The following is a 17500-nucleotide window of genomic DNA, read 5'->3' on the forward strand; positions in this document are numbered from 1 at the left end:
TTTTACAGCTGTGGTTAACAACTTCTCAAACCAAAACCTTTATGCCGACAAACTATGATTAACTATGATCACATAAAAACATGTTGGCTGTGGCAAACAGCCAATCATATGAAACATGGAATATAATTGAGCATCTTATTTTTATCAGAGGAACAAGAAATCTTATTTATGTAAATATGAACATCACAAATAAATAAAAATAGCACAGGCAATACTTCCTTCCGCTTGGAGAAAACGGCCAGCTGGGTTTTAATGCGTAGGCTAGGCTTGGACTTTACACTCCTCTAAAATTAACATAATTATTAGCTAAATATATTTAAGAATCACTTTGTGTTACATGTACAGATTACAAATCAAAAGATAATTTCCAAAATAATTTCTATTGATATTCTATATATATATATTCTATATATAATAAACACACACACACACATACATATGGTGGAATGAACTTCCGCTTGCTGTCCAAACAGCAGAGTCCCTTGCAGTCTTCAAGCATAGTCTGAAGACCCACCTATCTGTGGAATATTTAAATGACCACTGACTCCATGTTGGCTAACAAACTCTAGTACTTATTGTAGGGTATTGTTTATTACACTGATGTTGACTGCTCCTTCGTTGACTAACAAACTCATTTCAACTTATTGCTTATTGCACTGATTGTTGTCTGAGCTTTTATGTATTTTGTACTTCTAGGCATCAGCATTGATCCCTGTATTCTACAGTATTCTAGTTCATTGGTATCTGTGGAAATGACAAAGCACTTTTGCAAGTCACTCTGGATAAGCGCGTCTGCTAATGTAAATGTATATATATTATACATACATAAAAAAACTTGCCCTCCTCTAGGTGGTCTAATTTTTGTTTCAAACTTGGGTCCTCTACCAGAGGTCTGGGAGCCTGAGGGTCCTGTGTATTATCTTAGATGTTCCCAGGACTGCACTCTTCTTGACCAGGATCTCAGATGTTGTTCTGGGATCTCCCAGTTTGGGGGTCACAGCCCCTAGTGTTCTGATTGCCACATGAACCACAGTTACCTTCACCCTCCACATTTTCTCTAACTCTTCTCTCAGCCCTTGGTATTTCTCAAGCTTCTCATATTCCTTGTCCCTGATGTTGGTATCACATATATCACTACAGCCCTCTTCTGCTGTTTGTCCATCACTATTGATTAGCCATTACCATCTTGCCTGTCTGTATTTGGAAGTCCCATGGGATCTTACTTTGGTGGACCACCTTCGGGTGTGTGTCTCTCTTTGACCTTTGACCTTTGGCACAGATGTTTCTGTATACCATGACAGCCACTTGGTTGTGGTGTTCCATGTGTGTTCTGCCTGCTACCATCTTGCATCCTGCTGTTATGTACTGGATTGTCTCAGGGGTGTCTTTGCACAGCCTGCATCTGAGCTCCTTCCTGGTGTGGTAGATCCCAGCCTCTACTGATCTTGTATTAAGAACTTGCTGCCATGATTAGTGTGGTTGTTTATGTAGCAGCATGTAGTAACAGTCCTCTATTCTCCATTCTCATCCATGAGTGTCTTGTATTTGTTACAGCTGCCCAATTTTCATCACATTGCCCTGGTCCTCCAACATCTGAAGCCTTCACCTCGGTGACCCGGCCAACATCCGAGACGGAGCGACTCTCTTGTTTTATGTAGTCAGCTCTGTTACTACATATCTGCTGTAGGAGACTAGTTAGCTCTGTTACTACATACCTGCTGTAGGAGACTAGTTAGCTCTGTTACTACACACCTGCTGTAGGAGACTAGTTAGCTCTGTTACTACACACCTGCTGTAGGAGACTAGTTAGCTCTGTTACTACATACCTGCTGTAGGAGACTAGTTAGCTCTGTTACTACACACCTGCTGTAGGAGACTAGTTAGCTCTGTTACTACATACCTGCTGTAGGAGACTAGTTAGCTCTGTTACTACATACCTGCTGTAGAAGACTAGTTAGCTCTGTTACTATATACCTGCTGTAGGAGACTAGTTAGCTCTGTTACTACATACCTGCTGTAGGAGACTAGTTAGCTCTGTTACTACACACCTGCTGTAGGAGACTAGTTAGCTCTGTTACTACATACCTGCTGTAGGAGACTAGTTAGCTCTGTTACTACATACCTGCTGTAGAAGACTAGTTAGCTCTGTTACTATATACCTGCTGTAGGAGACTAGTTAGCTCTGTTACTACATACCTGCTGTAGGAGACTAGTTAGCTCTGTTACTACACACCTGCTGTAGGAGACTAGTTAGCTCTGTTACTACATACCTGCTGTAGGAGACTAGTTAGCTCTGTTACTACACACCTGCTGTAAGAGACTAGTTAGCTCTAATTCTACACACCTGCTGTAGGAGACTAGTTAGCTCTGTTTCTACACACCTGCTGTAGGAGACTAGTTAGCTCTGTTTCTACACACCTGCTGTAGGAGACTAGTCAATTTTCTTTACTACACACCTGCTGTAGGAGACTAGTTAGGTCTGTTTCTACACACCTGCTGTACTAGTCAATTTTCTTTACTACACACCTGCTGTTATCTCATAGTTACTGCTGTTTGTCCATCATTACTGCTGTTTTCCCATCATTACTGGTGTAGCTAGCAACTCAGCGATGGTGAACGGCATGCATAATATGACACAGCCATCTGGTGTCATACAGCACACAGTACAACCAATTAAGTACCAGTACAGAGCAGAATAACAGAACCTATTTCACCATGTTGAATATACCAGTTAAGGCAAGATGTAACCTACCTACAAAATAGATCTAATAAAAACAGGACATTTTGTGTCCTGGGAAATGCAATTTATTTTCCAGGACAGACCATCAACAGCAAGGAAACCAGGGCGGATAGTCACCCATGCCATGTGAGCTGAGCGCTACCCAAAGGTCCAAATAACAGATACACTTGTTGAGAAGTAAATGATGTTTTTAGGTAGCTAATCAACTGTAACTCACTAACCCTAGCTCATTTACTATAACTCACTAACACTAGCTCAATAACTGTAACTCAACTAACCCTATTTCAATAACTATAACTCATTAACCCTAGTTCATTAACTGTAACTCACTAACCCTAGCTCATTTACTAGAACTCACTAACCCTAGCTCATTAACTATAACTCAGTAACACTAGCTCAATAAGTATAACTCACTAATCCTAGATCATTAACTATATCTCATTAACCCCAGCTCAATAACTATAACTTACTAACCCTAGATCGTTAACTATAACTCACTAACCCTAGATCGTTAATTATAACTCACTAACCCTAGCTCATTATCTATAACTCACTAATCCTAGATCGTTAACTATAACTTACTAACCATAGATCGTTAACTATAACTCACTAACACTTGCTCAATAACTATAAGTTACTAACCCAGCTCAATAACTATAACTTAGTAACACTAGCTCATTAATTATAACTCACTAACCCTATCTCAATAACTATAACTCACTAACACTATCTTAATAACTATAACTCACTAACATTAGCTCATTAACTATAACTCAGTAACGCGAGCTCATTAACTATAACTCACTAACACTAGCTCATCAACTATAACTCACTATCTCAATTACTATAATTCGCTAACCCTAGATTGTTAACTATACCTCACTAACCCAGCTCAATAACTATAACTCACTAACACTAGCTCATTAACTATACCTCACTAACCCTAGATCAATAACTATAACTCACTAACACTAGCTGAATAACTATAACTCACTGGCAGTCGTGAACAAGGAAGTCAAAGAGAGATTCTGTGAGTCCTAGCTGTATACAGGCCGTGGAGTGACACCAGTTCATGTTTAAGCAACTAAATGCTACTGTTTTAACTTTAGAATTCAAAAATCAATATTCTGTGGAATAATCCCAGTTTTTCACACTCCTTGTTAAGTAGGATTTGGTTCAGGTGATCATCTCATCAGTCTCCCCAATATGTACCAACGTGTGTTGGAATTCCTCACACAGTGGGGAATGGAAAGACTGATGTACATGTAAAGATGAAGTGATATAGGGATGAAATCTTGGAGTGGTCTCTTAATGTTTCTCAGAGCTGTATATGGTGGGCATATATGGTTTGGATGTGTGGTTTATATCTGTTTTATATCTGGATCATATCTTCATTACTGTAGTTTTGTAATTATGCCCTATTAGTGCATTTACAGTATTAAAACATATCAGACAATTATACAGCCACATTGCTGCACACGGTGGGCAGGACACAACCTGAGAATCACCATAGTCAGATTTTACATAAGGGCATTTTGTGTTAAATTTTTACTTGCAATATCGAAATGCTGCAATTGTAAAGGACCTTCTATTTGCATGCAGGACCGGTTCTACTGCAGAATGCAGAGAGGTCTGATTGGTGGAGGAGTTGCTAGACAACAGATGTGAATGGTCCATAGGTGGAAAACCTGTGGAGCAGACAGAGAGAAATAGAAACAAAAAACAAAGTATATGTGTTCAAGAGAGAGAGAGCTTAGAGAGGGGAGCGAGAGTGTGAACACAGAAAGAGATAGAATTGAGGAAACACCTGGATGAAGACAGAGAGAAAGCATGACTTTCTAAAAAATAAGGGCATATACAAAAGTTATAATAAATTTAAACAACACTGTAAAACAGCAGTCTTAATGAAGTTAAACACCACTGTAAAACAGCAGTCCTAATGAACTTAAACACCACTGTAGAACAGCAGTCATAATGAAGTTAAACACCACTGTAAAACAGGAGTCCTAATGAAGTTAAACACCACTGTAAAACAGGAGTCCTAATGAAGTTAAACACCACTGTAATACAGCAGGCCTAATGAAGTTAAACACCACTGTAAAACACCAGTCCTAATGAAGTTAAACACCACTGTAAAACAGCAGTCCTAATGAAGTTAAACACCACTGTAAAACAGGAGTCCTAATGAAGTTAAACACCACTGTAAAACAGCAGGCCTAATGAAGTTAAACACCACTGTAAAACAGCAGTCCTAATGAAGTTAAACACCGCTGTAAAACAGCAGTCCTAATGAAGTTAAACACCACTGTAGAACAGCAGTCAATGAAGTTAAACACCACTGTAAAACAGCAGTCCTAATGAAGTTAAACACCACTGTAAAACAGCAGTCCTAATGAAGTTAAACACCACTGTAAAACAGCAGTCCTAATGAAGTTAAACCACACTGTAAAACAGCAGTCCTAATGAAGTTAAACACCACTGTAAAACAGCAGTCCTAATGAAGTTAAACACCACTGTAAAACAGCAGTCCTAATGAAGTTAAACACCACTGTAAAACAGCAGTCCTAATGAAGTTAAACAGTGCTTTCACACTGTGCCGCATGACAGGAGCTGTGTCTCACCACAGATTGCTGAAGGAAAATGGCCCATGTCAACACAGCTGTTAAACAGGACAAAAAATAGATGTCCTATTAAATTCCCAAAACAATGACGGAAGAGCCTGAGGCTGACCTGAAATGGGTCATCACTCTCCTCACTCTCCTCTCCTCACTCTCCACACTCTCCTTTCTTCACTATCCTCACTCTCCTCACTCTCCTCTCTTCAGTGTCTTCTCACTCTCCTCATTCTCCTCTCCTCACGCTCTCCATACACTCCTCACTCTCCTCACACTCCTCTCTTCACTGTCCTCACTCTCCTCACTCTCCTCACTCTCTTCTCCTCACTCTCCCCACACCCTCCACTCCTTCATTCAAATAGATGGTGACTTAATTTAGTTTAGTACTATCTTATATAATACAATTAAATAAGTAAATATGCAAGTCCCGTATGGTGTAGACACTGCTGTATTATTGTATAGTGTAATAGTGTAGACTGCTGTATTATTGTATAGTGTAATAGTGTAGACTGCTGTATTATTGTATAGTGTAATAGTTTAGACTGCTGTATTAGTGTATAGTGTCATAGTGTAGACACTGCTGTATTATTGTATAGTGTAATAGTGTAGACTGCTGTATTACTGTATAGTGTCATAGTGTAGACACTGCTGTATTAGTGTATAGTGTAATAGTGTAGACTGCTGTATTATTGTATAGTGTAATAGTTTAGACTGCTGTATTAGTGTATAGTGTCATAGTGTAGACACTGCTGTATTAGTGTATAGTGTAATAGTGTAGACTGCTGTATTACTGTATAGTGTCATAGTGTAGACACTGTTGTATTAGTGTATAGTGTAATAATGTAGACTGCTGTATTAGTGTATAGTGTAATAGTGTAGACTGCTGTATTACTGTATAGTGTCATAGTGTAGACACTGCTGTATTACTGTATAGTGTCATAGTGTAGACACTGCTGTATTAGTGTAATAATGTAGACTGCTGTATTAGTGTATAGTGTAATAGTGTAGACTGCTGTATTACTGTATAGTGTCATAGTGTAGACACTGCTGTATTATTGTATAGTGTAATAGTGTAGACTGCTGTATTACTGTATAGTGTCATAGTGTAGACACTGCTGTATTAGTGTATAGTGTAATAGTGTAGACTGCTGTATTACTGTATAGTGTCATAGTGTAGACTGCTGTATTAGTGTATAGTGTCATAGTGTAGACACTGCTGTATTAGTGTATAGTGTAATAGTGTAGACTGCTGTATTACTGTATAGTGTCATAGTGTAGACACTGTTGTATTAGTGTATAGTGTAATAATGTAGACTGCTGTATTAGTGTATAGTGTAATAGTGTAGACTGCTGTATTACTGTATAGTGTCATAGTGTAGACACTGCTGTATTACTGTATAGTGTCATAGTGTAGACACTGCTGTATTAGTGTATAGTGTAATAATGTAGACTGCTGTATTAGTGTATAGTGTAATAGTGTAGACTGCTGTATTACTGTATAGTGTCATAGTGTAGACACTGCTGTATTATTGTATAGTGTAATAGTGTAGACTGCTGTATTACTGTATAGTGTCATAGTGTAGACACTGCTGTATTAGTGTATAGTGTAATAGTGTAGACTGCTGTATTACTGTATAGTGTCATAGTGTAGACACTGCTGTATTAGTGTATAGTGTAATAGTGTAGACTGCTGTATTACTGTATAGTGTCATAGTGTAGACACTGTATTAGTGTATAGTGTCATAGTGTAGACACTGCTGTATTATTGTATAGTGTAATAGTGTAGACTGCTGTATTACTGTATAGTGTCATAGTGTAGACACTGCTGTATTAGTGTATAGTGTAATAGTGTAGACTGCTGTATTACTGTATAGTGTCATAGTGTAGACACTGCTGTATTAATGTATAGTGTAATAATGTAGACTGCTGTATTAGTGTATAGTGTCATAGTGTAGACACTTCTGTATTATTGTATAGTGTAATAATGTAGACTGCTGTATTAGTGTATAGTGTAATAGTGTAGACTGCTGTATTGCTGTATAGTGTAATAGTGTAGACACTGCTGTTAGTGTATAGTGTAATAGTGTAGACTGCTGTTTTGCTGTATATTGTAATAGTGTAGATTACTGTATTAGTGTATAGTGCAATAGTGCAGACAATGCTGTATTAGTGTATAGTGTAATAGTGTAGATTACTGTATTAGTGTATAGTGTAATAGTGCAGACAATGCTGTATTAGTGTATAGTGTAATAGTATAGACACTGCTGTATTGCTGTGTAGTGTAATAATGTAGACACTGCTGTTTTAGTGTATAGTGTAATAGTGTAGACTACTGTGTTGCTGTATAGTGTAATAGTGTAGACACTACTGTATTAGTATATAGTGTAATAGTGTAGACTGCTTTATTGCTGCATAGTGTAGAAACTGCTGTATTGCAGTTTAGTGTAATAGTGTAGACTGCTGTATTAGTGTATAGTGTAATTGTGTAGACACTGCTGTATTAGTGTATAGTGTAATAGTGTAGACTGCTGTATTAGTGTATAGTGTAATAGTGTAGACACTGCTGTTAGTGTATAGTGTAATAGTGTAGACTGCTGTATTAGTGTATAGTGTAATAATGTAGACTGCTGTATTAGTGTATAGTGTAATAGTGTAGACTGCTGTATTGCTGTATAGTGTAATAGTGTAGACTGCTGTATTAGTGTATAGTGTAATAATGTAGACTGCTGTATTAGTGTATAGTGTAATAGTGTAGACTGCTGTATTGCTGTATAGTGTAATAGTGTAGACTGCTGTATTAGTATATAGTGTAATAGTGAAGACTGTTGTATTACTGTACAAAATAGAATGCATAGAGGAATAATAAAGTCGATACCATCCTGAGATCTATCACCTCAGGACATTATTTGCCAAAATTAGAAATAAATTATCTATCCATTGTTCCACTATTGTTGCAGTACATTACCAATGGTCCACTACACCACCCACTGGTCCATTACACTACCAATACACTATCCATCGGTACACTACACTACCACTACACTACCCACTGGTCCACTACACTACCCACTACACTATCCACTACACTATCCCCTGGTCCACTACACTACCACTACACTATACACTGGTCTACTACACTACCCACGGGTCCACTACACTACCACTACACTAAACACTATACACTGGTCTACTACACTACCCACTGGTCCACTACACTATGCACTGGAACACTATGTTAGTCTCTGGAATCATAATAATTTGAATCATTTTCACTCGCTCTCAGATCACCAGAAGCTGGAACGAGAGGCAAGAATTTGCCGGCTCTTAAAACACCCCAATATTGGTATGATCCTTTACCTCTCTTATGTTTTGGTTATTAATATGATTCCTCTACTGTTCCCACATGCACTTGCTGTGTTTTTCAGGCTGTGCTTAAAATAGTTGAAACTGAAAGTTATTTTTTTGCCATTTGTCTACAGTTCGACTCCATGACAGTATCTCTGAGGAGGGCTTCCATTACTTAGTGTTTGATCTGTAAGTATTATCAATAAGTGTTTCATTTATATGGATATTGAGCTGGATTTGGAAGTATGCTTGTTTTCTATTTTGTGCAATCCTGATACATAAGCATGACCACCAGGTGGCGATCTTCTCACAATTCAGCGCTTCACAACTTCAAACTGGAATGTGTGGAATTATAATGTCAGTGTAAAAATTTCAGAATTATTTCCATGTTATCCTCCCCCTTGCTCCCTCTCTCTCTCTCTCTCTCTCTCTCTCTCTCTCTCTCCCTCTCTCTCATCTTTCTCTCTTCCTGTCATCTTTTTCTCTCTCCCCTATCTCTCTTTTTCCCATCTCTCATCTTTTTCTTTCCTCATCTCTTTCTCTCCTCATCCCCTGTTCTCGCTTTCTGTGCTTCCTGCACCTGTCCCTCATTCTCAGCCTGACCACTGCAGACCACTGACCACGTCTGAGTCACTGGAAGAGAGCTGACTGAAGAGACACTGTGTACAAAACAATATACAATTTATGTGTAATATTAGTGGACCAGATGAGAGGGACTTTTATTATAGAGTGCTGTGTCATGATATGTGTGACCTCTGCACTGTTTTGAACAGAAGACCCACCACAATCATGGACAACCTTTGTTTATGGATTTGACAGATGTGATTTGACCTTTAACCTTAGGGTCACTGGAGGAGAGCTGTTTGAAGACATTGTAGCAAGAGAGTACTATAGTGAGGCTGATGCCAGGTACAACACACACACACACACACACACAGAAACACACACAATCACACACATGCGTACACACACATGCACACACACACATACACACACACACACACACACACAAACACACAGAAACACACACAATCGCACACATGCGTACACACACATGCACACACACACACACACACACACACACAAACACATACACACACATGCATACACACGCACACACACACACACATACATACACACATACATACATACACACATACTCACACGCACGCACACACACACACACACACACACACCCATACACACACACAGAAACACACACAATCGCACACATGCGTATACACACATGCACACACACATTTCACATACTGAGATGGATAATGCGGTGCCTTCACAAGGTCTCATTAGTGCATCAGTTTTCTAATGTGTGTGTAAATAATTAAATCAAACATAAATATGAACAACGTAACAGGGGAATCTGAACTTTTACTCATTATACTCATGTGTTCCTGCTCCCCTCTGCCCTCTCTCCCCCCTCTCTTCCCCCCCTCTCTCTCCCCCCCCCTCTCCCTCTCTCTCCCCCCCCCTCTCCCTCTCTTTCTCTCTCTCTCCCTCTATCTGCTCTCTCAGTCATTGTATCCAGCAGATTTTAGAGAGCGTTCATCACTGCCATGTTAACGGGATTGTCCACAGGGATCTGAAGGTCAGAAGAAACACACACACACACTCACACACACTCACACACACACTCACACACACCGTAAGAGAGAGAGCCCCAGACAGCGTGGCCTGCTGTGGTGAAGTCAGAGCCAGATTTAGCAGGTGTGACGTCAAGCAGGCACACACTGTACTGCAGCTCTGCAATCCACCTCTCCTATACCTCTCTCCTCTACCTCTCTCCTCTCCTCCTCTCCACCTCTCCTCTACCTCTTTCCTCTCCTCAAGTTCAAGTTTCAAGTTCAAGTTTGGTTTATTTGTCACATACATAGTCATACACAGTACAACACGCAGTGAAATGGTGGAGAGTGCTCTGTCCAAACTGAGGAAGAGAACCAGGGGTGCATAGAGAAAAAAATATATATATACAGATAAATATATATTCTATGTATGTACAAAAATATATTAACAATGTATGTACAATATATGTATATTATGATTATATACACAATGTACAATGTATATGGTTGAGTATATATGTACACAATCTACAGAATGTACAGATCCATTGTATAGTACCATCTAAATCTATATATACAGATGTACAGATATACAGTCATGTTACGTGGTGGTACAGATATACAGTCATGTTACGTAACAGTCATGTTACGTGGTGGTGGTGGTGGTCCCCACAGTTTATCAGTTTCCCTGATTCAGGGCCCGAATGGCCTGTGGGAAGAAGCTCCTCTTCAGCCTCTCTGTCTTGGCCTTCAGGGAACGGAAGCGCCTCCCTGACCTCAACAGAGAGAACAGTCTATTGTTGGGATGGGTGGGGTCCTTCACAATTTTCCTGACCTTGGTTTGGCACCGCTTGTAGTAGGTGGTCTGCAGGTCAGGAAGTTCCGAGTGAGTGATGCGCTCTGCTGAACGCACTACCCTTTGGAGTGCTTGTCTGTCCTGCTTGGTGCTATTCCCAAACCAGACTGTGATGTTCCCCGTGAGGATGCTCTCGATAGTGCAGGTGTAGAAGTTCCGCAGTACCTTGGAGGGCAGTCTGAAGTCCCTTAGGCGTCTGAGGTGGTAAAGACGCTGACGAGCCTTCTTTGCCAGGGAGCTGGTATGGCGGGACCAGGACAGGTCCTGCGAGATGTGAACACCAAGGTACCTGAAACTATCTACTCTCTCCACCGTGGTTCCACTGATCCTCACAGGTTGGTAGTGCCGCTCCTGCTTCTTGCTGCAATCCACGATCAGCTCCTTTGTCTTACTGACGTTTAGGAGGAGATTATTTTCCTGGCACCAGTTTTCCAGGTGTTTAATCTCCTCCAGGTAGGCCCTCTCGTCGTTGTCCGAGATCAGACCCACGACAACGGTGTCATCAGCAAACTTGACAATGGTGTTAGAGCTGGAAGTGGCTGTGCAGTCGTAGGTGTACAGTGAGTAGAGCAGGGGGCTTAGGACACAACCCTGAGGAGCTCCAGTGCTGAGGGTGAGGGTGGATGAGGCGCAGTTGCCCACCCGTACTGATTGTGGTCTGTCTGTTAGGAAGTTGGAGATCCAGTCGCACAGGGATGTATGCAGTCCTAGATCTCCCAACTTAGTAGTGAGTAGGGAGGGAATGATAGTGTTAAATGCTGAACTGTAGTCGACAAATAGCATTTTAACATAATTTCCCCTCCCTTCGTCCAGGTGAGTCAGTGTAGTGTGGAGCAGATGTGCAATCGCATCGTCAGTGGAGCGGTTGTGGCGGTATGCAAACTGCAGTGGGTCCGTGGAGGCTGGCAGTGAAGATGTGATGAAGTCTCTAACTAGCTTTTCAAAGCACTTCATCACGACTGATGTGAGGGCGACAGGGCGGTAGTCATTGAGGTCGGAGGGTCGAGGTTTCTTCGGGACGGGGACGATGGTGGACCGCTTGAAGCTGGACGGGACAATACCGAGCGTCAGGGAGAGATTGAAGATGTCGGTGAATACCGGGGCTAGCTGATCTGCGCAGGCTTTGAGGACCCTCCCGCAGATACCGTCTGGTCCCATCGCCTTCCTGGTATTCACCCTTTTAAACACTCTCCTCACGTCACTCTCCGTGATGATGAGAGGGCGCTGCTCTATGGTGGGCCCCGCGCATGTGCCACCGGCTGCGCCGATAGTGCCACTTGCACCAGCACCGTTAGCATTGGCGCTGTTAGCACTAGCGCCGTTAGCATTTGTGCTGCTAGCATTAGCGCTGCTAGATGTAGCCTCGAAGCGAGCAAAGAATGTATTCAGCTCGTTCGCCAGAGACTCATCCGCACTCATCAGCCCAGAGGGTGGGCTCCTGTAGTCCGTGATCATCCGTAGTCCCTGCCACAGGGATCTAGAGCCACTCTGCTGGAACTGTGTCTCTAGTTTCTTCCCGTAGCGCCGCTTCGCCTCCCTCACCGCCCTGCGCACTCCGTATGCTGCAGACTTGTACTCGTCCATGTTCCCGCTGATGATCCCCGCATTGTAGGCAGCAGTTCGAGAGTTCAGAGCCTCGCGGATGGTTCTGTCCACCCAGGGCTTCTGGTTGGAAAACTTCTTGATGGTGATTCTTGGGATCGTGTCGTCCACCAGTTTCCCAATAAATCCTACTACTGCCTCCGTAAACTCGCTGACATCATCAGTGCTGCGCCGGAACATGTCCCAGTCCGCGTCATCCAGAGCGTCCTGCAGAGCGGCCACCGATTGGTCTGTCCAGCGCGCGACCTCCCTCTGAACCGGAGCTTCCCGTTTCAGCCGTTGTTTATATTTTGGTAGGAGGAAGATGGCGGCGTGGTCCGACTTACCAAACGGTGGATGAGCTAGTGCCTTGTAGCTGTCCTTGTATGGGGTGTAGCAGTGATCTAGTGTCCTATTTCCCCTGGTGGGGAAGGTTACGTGCTGGTAAAGGTTGGGCACCGCACGCTTGAGGTTAGCGCTGTTGAAATCCCCAACCACAATAAGTGCAGCGTCCCGGTGCTGTGCCTGAAACTGTGTGAGAGCCTCATGAAGTTCCCACAGTGCAGTGTCCATGTTAGCCTGAGGTGGGATGTACACGGTGTTGATGATGACCGAAGTGAACTCCCGAGGAAGGTAGAAAGGACGAAGTTTGAGGGCGAGCAGCTCCAGGTTGGGTGAGCAGGAGCAGGCGAGAGTAACAACATTGGCATTGTTGCACCAGCTGTTGTTTACCATCACACACACTCCGCCGCCTCTCGACTTCCCCGAATCTGCCGTCCTGTCCATGCGGTGAACCGAGAAGAACTCGGCCGGCTGGATAGCGTGGTTTGGTACCGCTGGGTTCAGCCACGACTCGGTGAAGCAGAGGAGATTGCAATCCCGAATGTCCCTCTGGAACTTTATCCTGGCCCGGAGGTCGTCGAGCTTGTTATCCAGAGACTGGACTCTCCACCTCTCCTCTACCTCTCTCCTCTCCTCCTCTCCACCTCTCCTCTACCTCTCTCCTCTCCTCTTATCCACCTCTCCTCTACCTCTCTCCTCTCCTCCTCTCCACCTCTCCTCTACCTCTCTCCTCTCCTCCTCTCCACCTCTCCTCTACCTCTCTCCTCTCCTCCTATCCACCTCTCCTCTACCTCTCTCCTCTCCTCCTCTCCACCTCTCCTCTACCTCTTTCCTCTCCTCCTCTTCACCTCTCCTCTACCTCTCTCCTCTCCTCCTCTCCACCTCTCCTCTACCTCTTTCCTCTCCTCCTCTCCACCTCTCCTCTACCTCTCTCCTCTCCACCTCTCCTCTACCTCTCTCCTCTCCTTCTATCCACCTCTCCTCTACCTCTTTCCTCTCCTCCTCTCCACCTCTCCTCTACCTCTCTCCTCTCCTTCTATCCACCTCTCCTCTACCTCTTTCCTCTCCTCCTCTCCACCTCTCCTCTACCTCTCTCCTCTCCTCCTCTCCACCTCTCCTCTATCTCTCTCCTCTCCTCCTCTCCACCTCTCCTCTACCGCTTTCCTCTCCTCCTCTCCACCTCTCCTCTACCTCTCTCCTCTCCTCCTCTCCACCTCTCCTCTATCTCTCTCCTCTCCTCCTCTCCACCTCTCCTCTACCTCTCTCCTCTCCTCCTCTCCACCTCTCCTCTACCTCTTTCCTCTCCTCCTCTTCACCTCTCCTCTACCTCTCTCCTCTCCTCCTCTCCACCTCTCCTCTACCTCTCTCCTCTCCTCCTCTCCACCTCTCCTCTACCTCTCTCCTCTCCTCCTCTCCACCTCTCCTCTACCTCTTTCCTCTCCTCCTCTCCACCTCTCCTCTACCTCTCTCCTCTCCTCCTCCTGTCTTTACACTATGACAATTCTGTGATATTTTGGATTAGGGACAAATCTAGATCTAGAGAGAGAGAGCGATTAGTAAGTAATGTATTAAAATCTAGATCTAGAGAGAGAGAGAGAGAGAGAGAGTAGTAAGTAATGCATTAAAATTTAGATCTAGAGAGAGCGAGTAATAACTAATGTATTCATATCTAGACCTAGAGAGAGAGAGAGCGATTAGTAAGTAATGTATTAAAATCTAGATCTAGAGAGAGAGAGCGAGTAGTAAGTAATGTATTAAAATTTAGATGTAGAGAAAGAGAGCAAGTAGTAACTAATGTTTTAAAATCTAGACCTAGAGAGAGAGAGAGTGAGTATTAACTAATGTATTAAAATTTAGATCTAGAGAGAGAGAGCGAGTAGTAACTAATGTATTAAAATTTAGATCTAGAGAGAGAGAGCGAGTAGTAACTAATGTATTAAAATTTAGATCTAGAGAGAGAGAGTGAGTAGTAACTAATGTATTAAATGTCACTTACCTTCACAATTATTTATTCATTAATGACATTATGATAATTATTTACCGTGCTGAAGTAGCCAGAAGAAAAACAAAACCTTTCCAGCGATAAGCGTGTGTGTGTGTGTGTGTCTGTGTGTGTGTGTGTGTGTCTGTGTGTGTGTGTGTGTGTGTGTGTGTGTGTGTGTGTGTGTGTGCGTATGTGTGTGTCTGTGTGTCTGTGTGTGAAAGAAAGAGACTCACCACAAGCCCACATATCCACTGGTCTTTGTGTTTGTTTGCAGCCTGAGAACTTGCTGTTAGCGAGTAAGATGAAGGGAGCTGCAGTAAAGCTGGCAGACTTTGGTCTGGCTATAGAGGTGCAGGGTGAGCAGCAAGCCTGGTTTGGTAAGTACAAACACAAACATACACACACTCTCAGGACATCTATAACCATACACACTCTCTCAGGGCATCTATAACCATACACACACTCTCAGGACATCTATAACCATACACACATTCTCAGGGCATCTATAACCATACACACACTCTCAGGGCATCTATAACCATACACACTCTCAGAACATCTATAACCATACACATACTCTCAGGGAATCTATAACCATACACACACTCTCAGGACATCTATAACCATACACACACTCTCAGGGCATCTATAACCATACACACACTCTCAGGGAATCTATAACCATACACACACTCTCAGGGCATCTATAACCATACACACACTCTCAGGGCATCTATAAACTCAGGGCTTTTATAAACATACAAACACTGAGGTCTCAGGACATTTATAAATATGGTGGCAGGATCTCCACCAGCATCATTTGATGGACAGCAAACCAAATTGAAGGCGTTTGAGTAGTGAACACTTACATTATCCCGTAGTCTATCGTCGTCTCCCGTCGTCTCCCGTAGTTATCCCATAGTCTCGACATTTGGAAAGTCATGTCTTACCCAACATTTTCAATCTCTGAGTTTGGTTAGTGTGAGATGTAAGAAACTCACCATCCATTAGTATACAAATTACAAATTTATCAGATATATAAAGTCTAAAATGATAAATGATAAAATTGAAAAAATAAGAATATAAAATAGCTTATATCAATGATATTTATGGACTATATAGATGAAGTTTTAAATATTAATGATCTATTTTTAAATATTAACATTTTTAAATATTATTGAGCTATTGAACCTTAAATATTAATGAGCTATTGAACAGAACATCCATTCAACTAAGAGGCAACATAACCAATTTAATCAGCATGACATATGAATCTGGGAAGTGTGAACAGCTTCACTCACACACTGGTATGAGATCTTCTAAAACTCATGAATTTGTACAGATGTTCTAAAAATCACAGTGTAATCTCTGTGTTATCTGTGTGTAATGTGTGTTGTCTGTGTGTAATGTATGTAATCTGTGTGTTATCTGTGTGTAATGTGTGTAATCTTTGTGTTATCTGAGTTTAATGTGTGTAAACTGTGTGTTATATGTGTGTAATATGTGTGTAACTGTGTGTAATATGTGTAATCTCTGTGTTATCTGCATGTAATGTGTGTAATCTGTGTGCTTAGGCTTTGCTGGAACGCCTGGCTACTTGTCTCCTGAGGTTCTGAGAAAAGACCCATATGGCAAACCAGTGGATATGTGGGCTTGTGGTGAGTCTCTCTCTCTCTCTCTCTCTCTCTCTCTCTCTCTCTCTCTCTCTCTCTCTCTCTCTTCACACACACACACACACACACATACACATACACACACACACACACACACACACATGCACATGCACACACACAGACACATGCACATACACACACACACAAACACACACACACATGCACACACACACGCACATACACATACACGCACACACACACACACACACACATACACACACTTAAGACTACATCTACTCTAGTGGTTAACATCAGGGGTGGGTCTTTTTTTGTGTGTGTGTGTCTGTGTGTGTATTATAAGGTTAGGATGACGGATATGTTTTCCTGTGTGTCTGTTTCCTTGTGTGTATGTGTGTGTGTGTGTTATAGGTGTGATCCTCTATATCCTGCTGGTGGGATATCCTCCATTCTGGGATGAAGATCAGCATCGTCTTTATCAGCAGATCAAGGCTGGCGCATATGATGTAACACACACACACACACACACACACAAACACATATACACATGCGCGCACACACACACACACACACACACGTGCACACACACATACACACACATACACACAAACACACACATATACACACGCACACACACACACACACACACAGGCACCCACACACACACAAGCACACATAAGCATGCATGCATGCACGCACACATACACACACACTTAAAACACATAGCCTTTATACACTGTCAGCATATTCAACACACACTACCATATCAGTGTCACTAATGTACCTAACACACTCAACTGGTTACAGTTTTATTAACTGATATAGTGGT

At 42.4% G+C, this 17500-nt stretch overlaps 1 protein-coding gene across 8 annotated transcripts in view; it reads left to right on the forward strand.

Moving 5' to 3' along the window:
- Positions 1–17500, forward strand: part of camk2d2 (calcium/calmodulin-dependent protein kinase (CaM kinase) II delta 2) — a 47173-nt gene that overhangs the window by 5593 nt on the left and 24080 nt on the right. For all 8 annotated transcript variants that reach the window (XM_035529688.2, XM_035529687.2, XM_035529690.2 and 5 more), the window contains exons 3-9: positions 8639–8698; positions 8835–8889; positions 9544–9609; positions 10231–10303; positions 15315–15417; positions 16615–16698; positions 17083–17177. In XM_035529688.2, the coding sequence (XP_035385581.1) occupies positions 8639–8698; positions 8835–8889; positions 9544–9609; positions 10231–10303; positions 15315–15417; positions 16615–16698; positions 17083–17177 (536 nt within the window). The remainder of the gene's footprint in view (positions 1–8638; positions 8699–8834; positions 8890–9543; positions 9610–10230; positions 10304–15314; positions 15418–16614; positions 16699–17082; positions 17178–17500) is intronic.

Source organism: Electrophorus electricus, chromosome 5, assembly GCF_041902795.1.
Source record: "Electrophorus electricus isolate QZ-2024a chromosome 5, ASM4190279v1, whole genome shotgun sequence".
Classification (NCBI taxonomy): Eukaryota; Metazoa; Chordata; class Actinopteri; order Gymnotiformes; family Gymnotidae; genus Electrophorus; species Electrophorus electricus.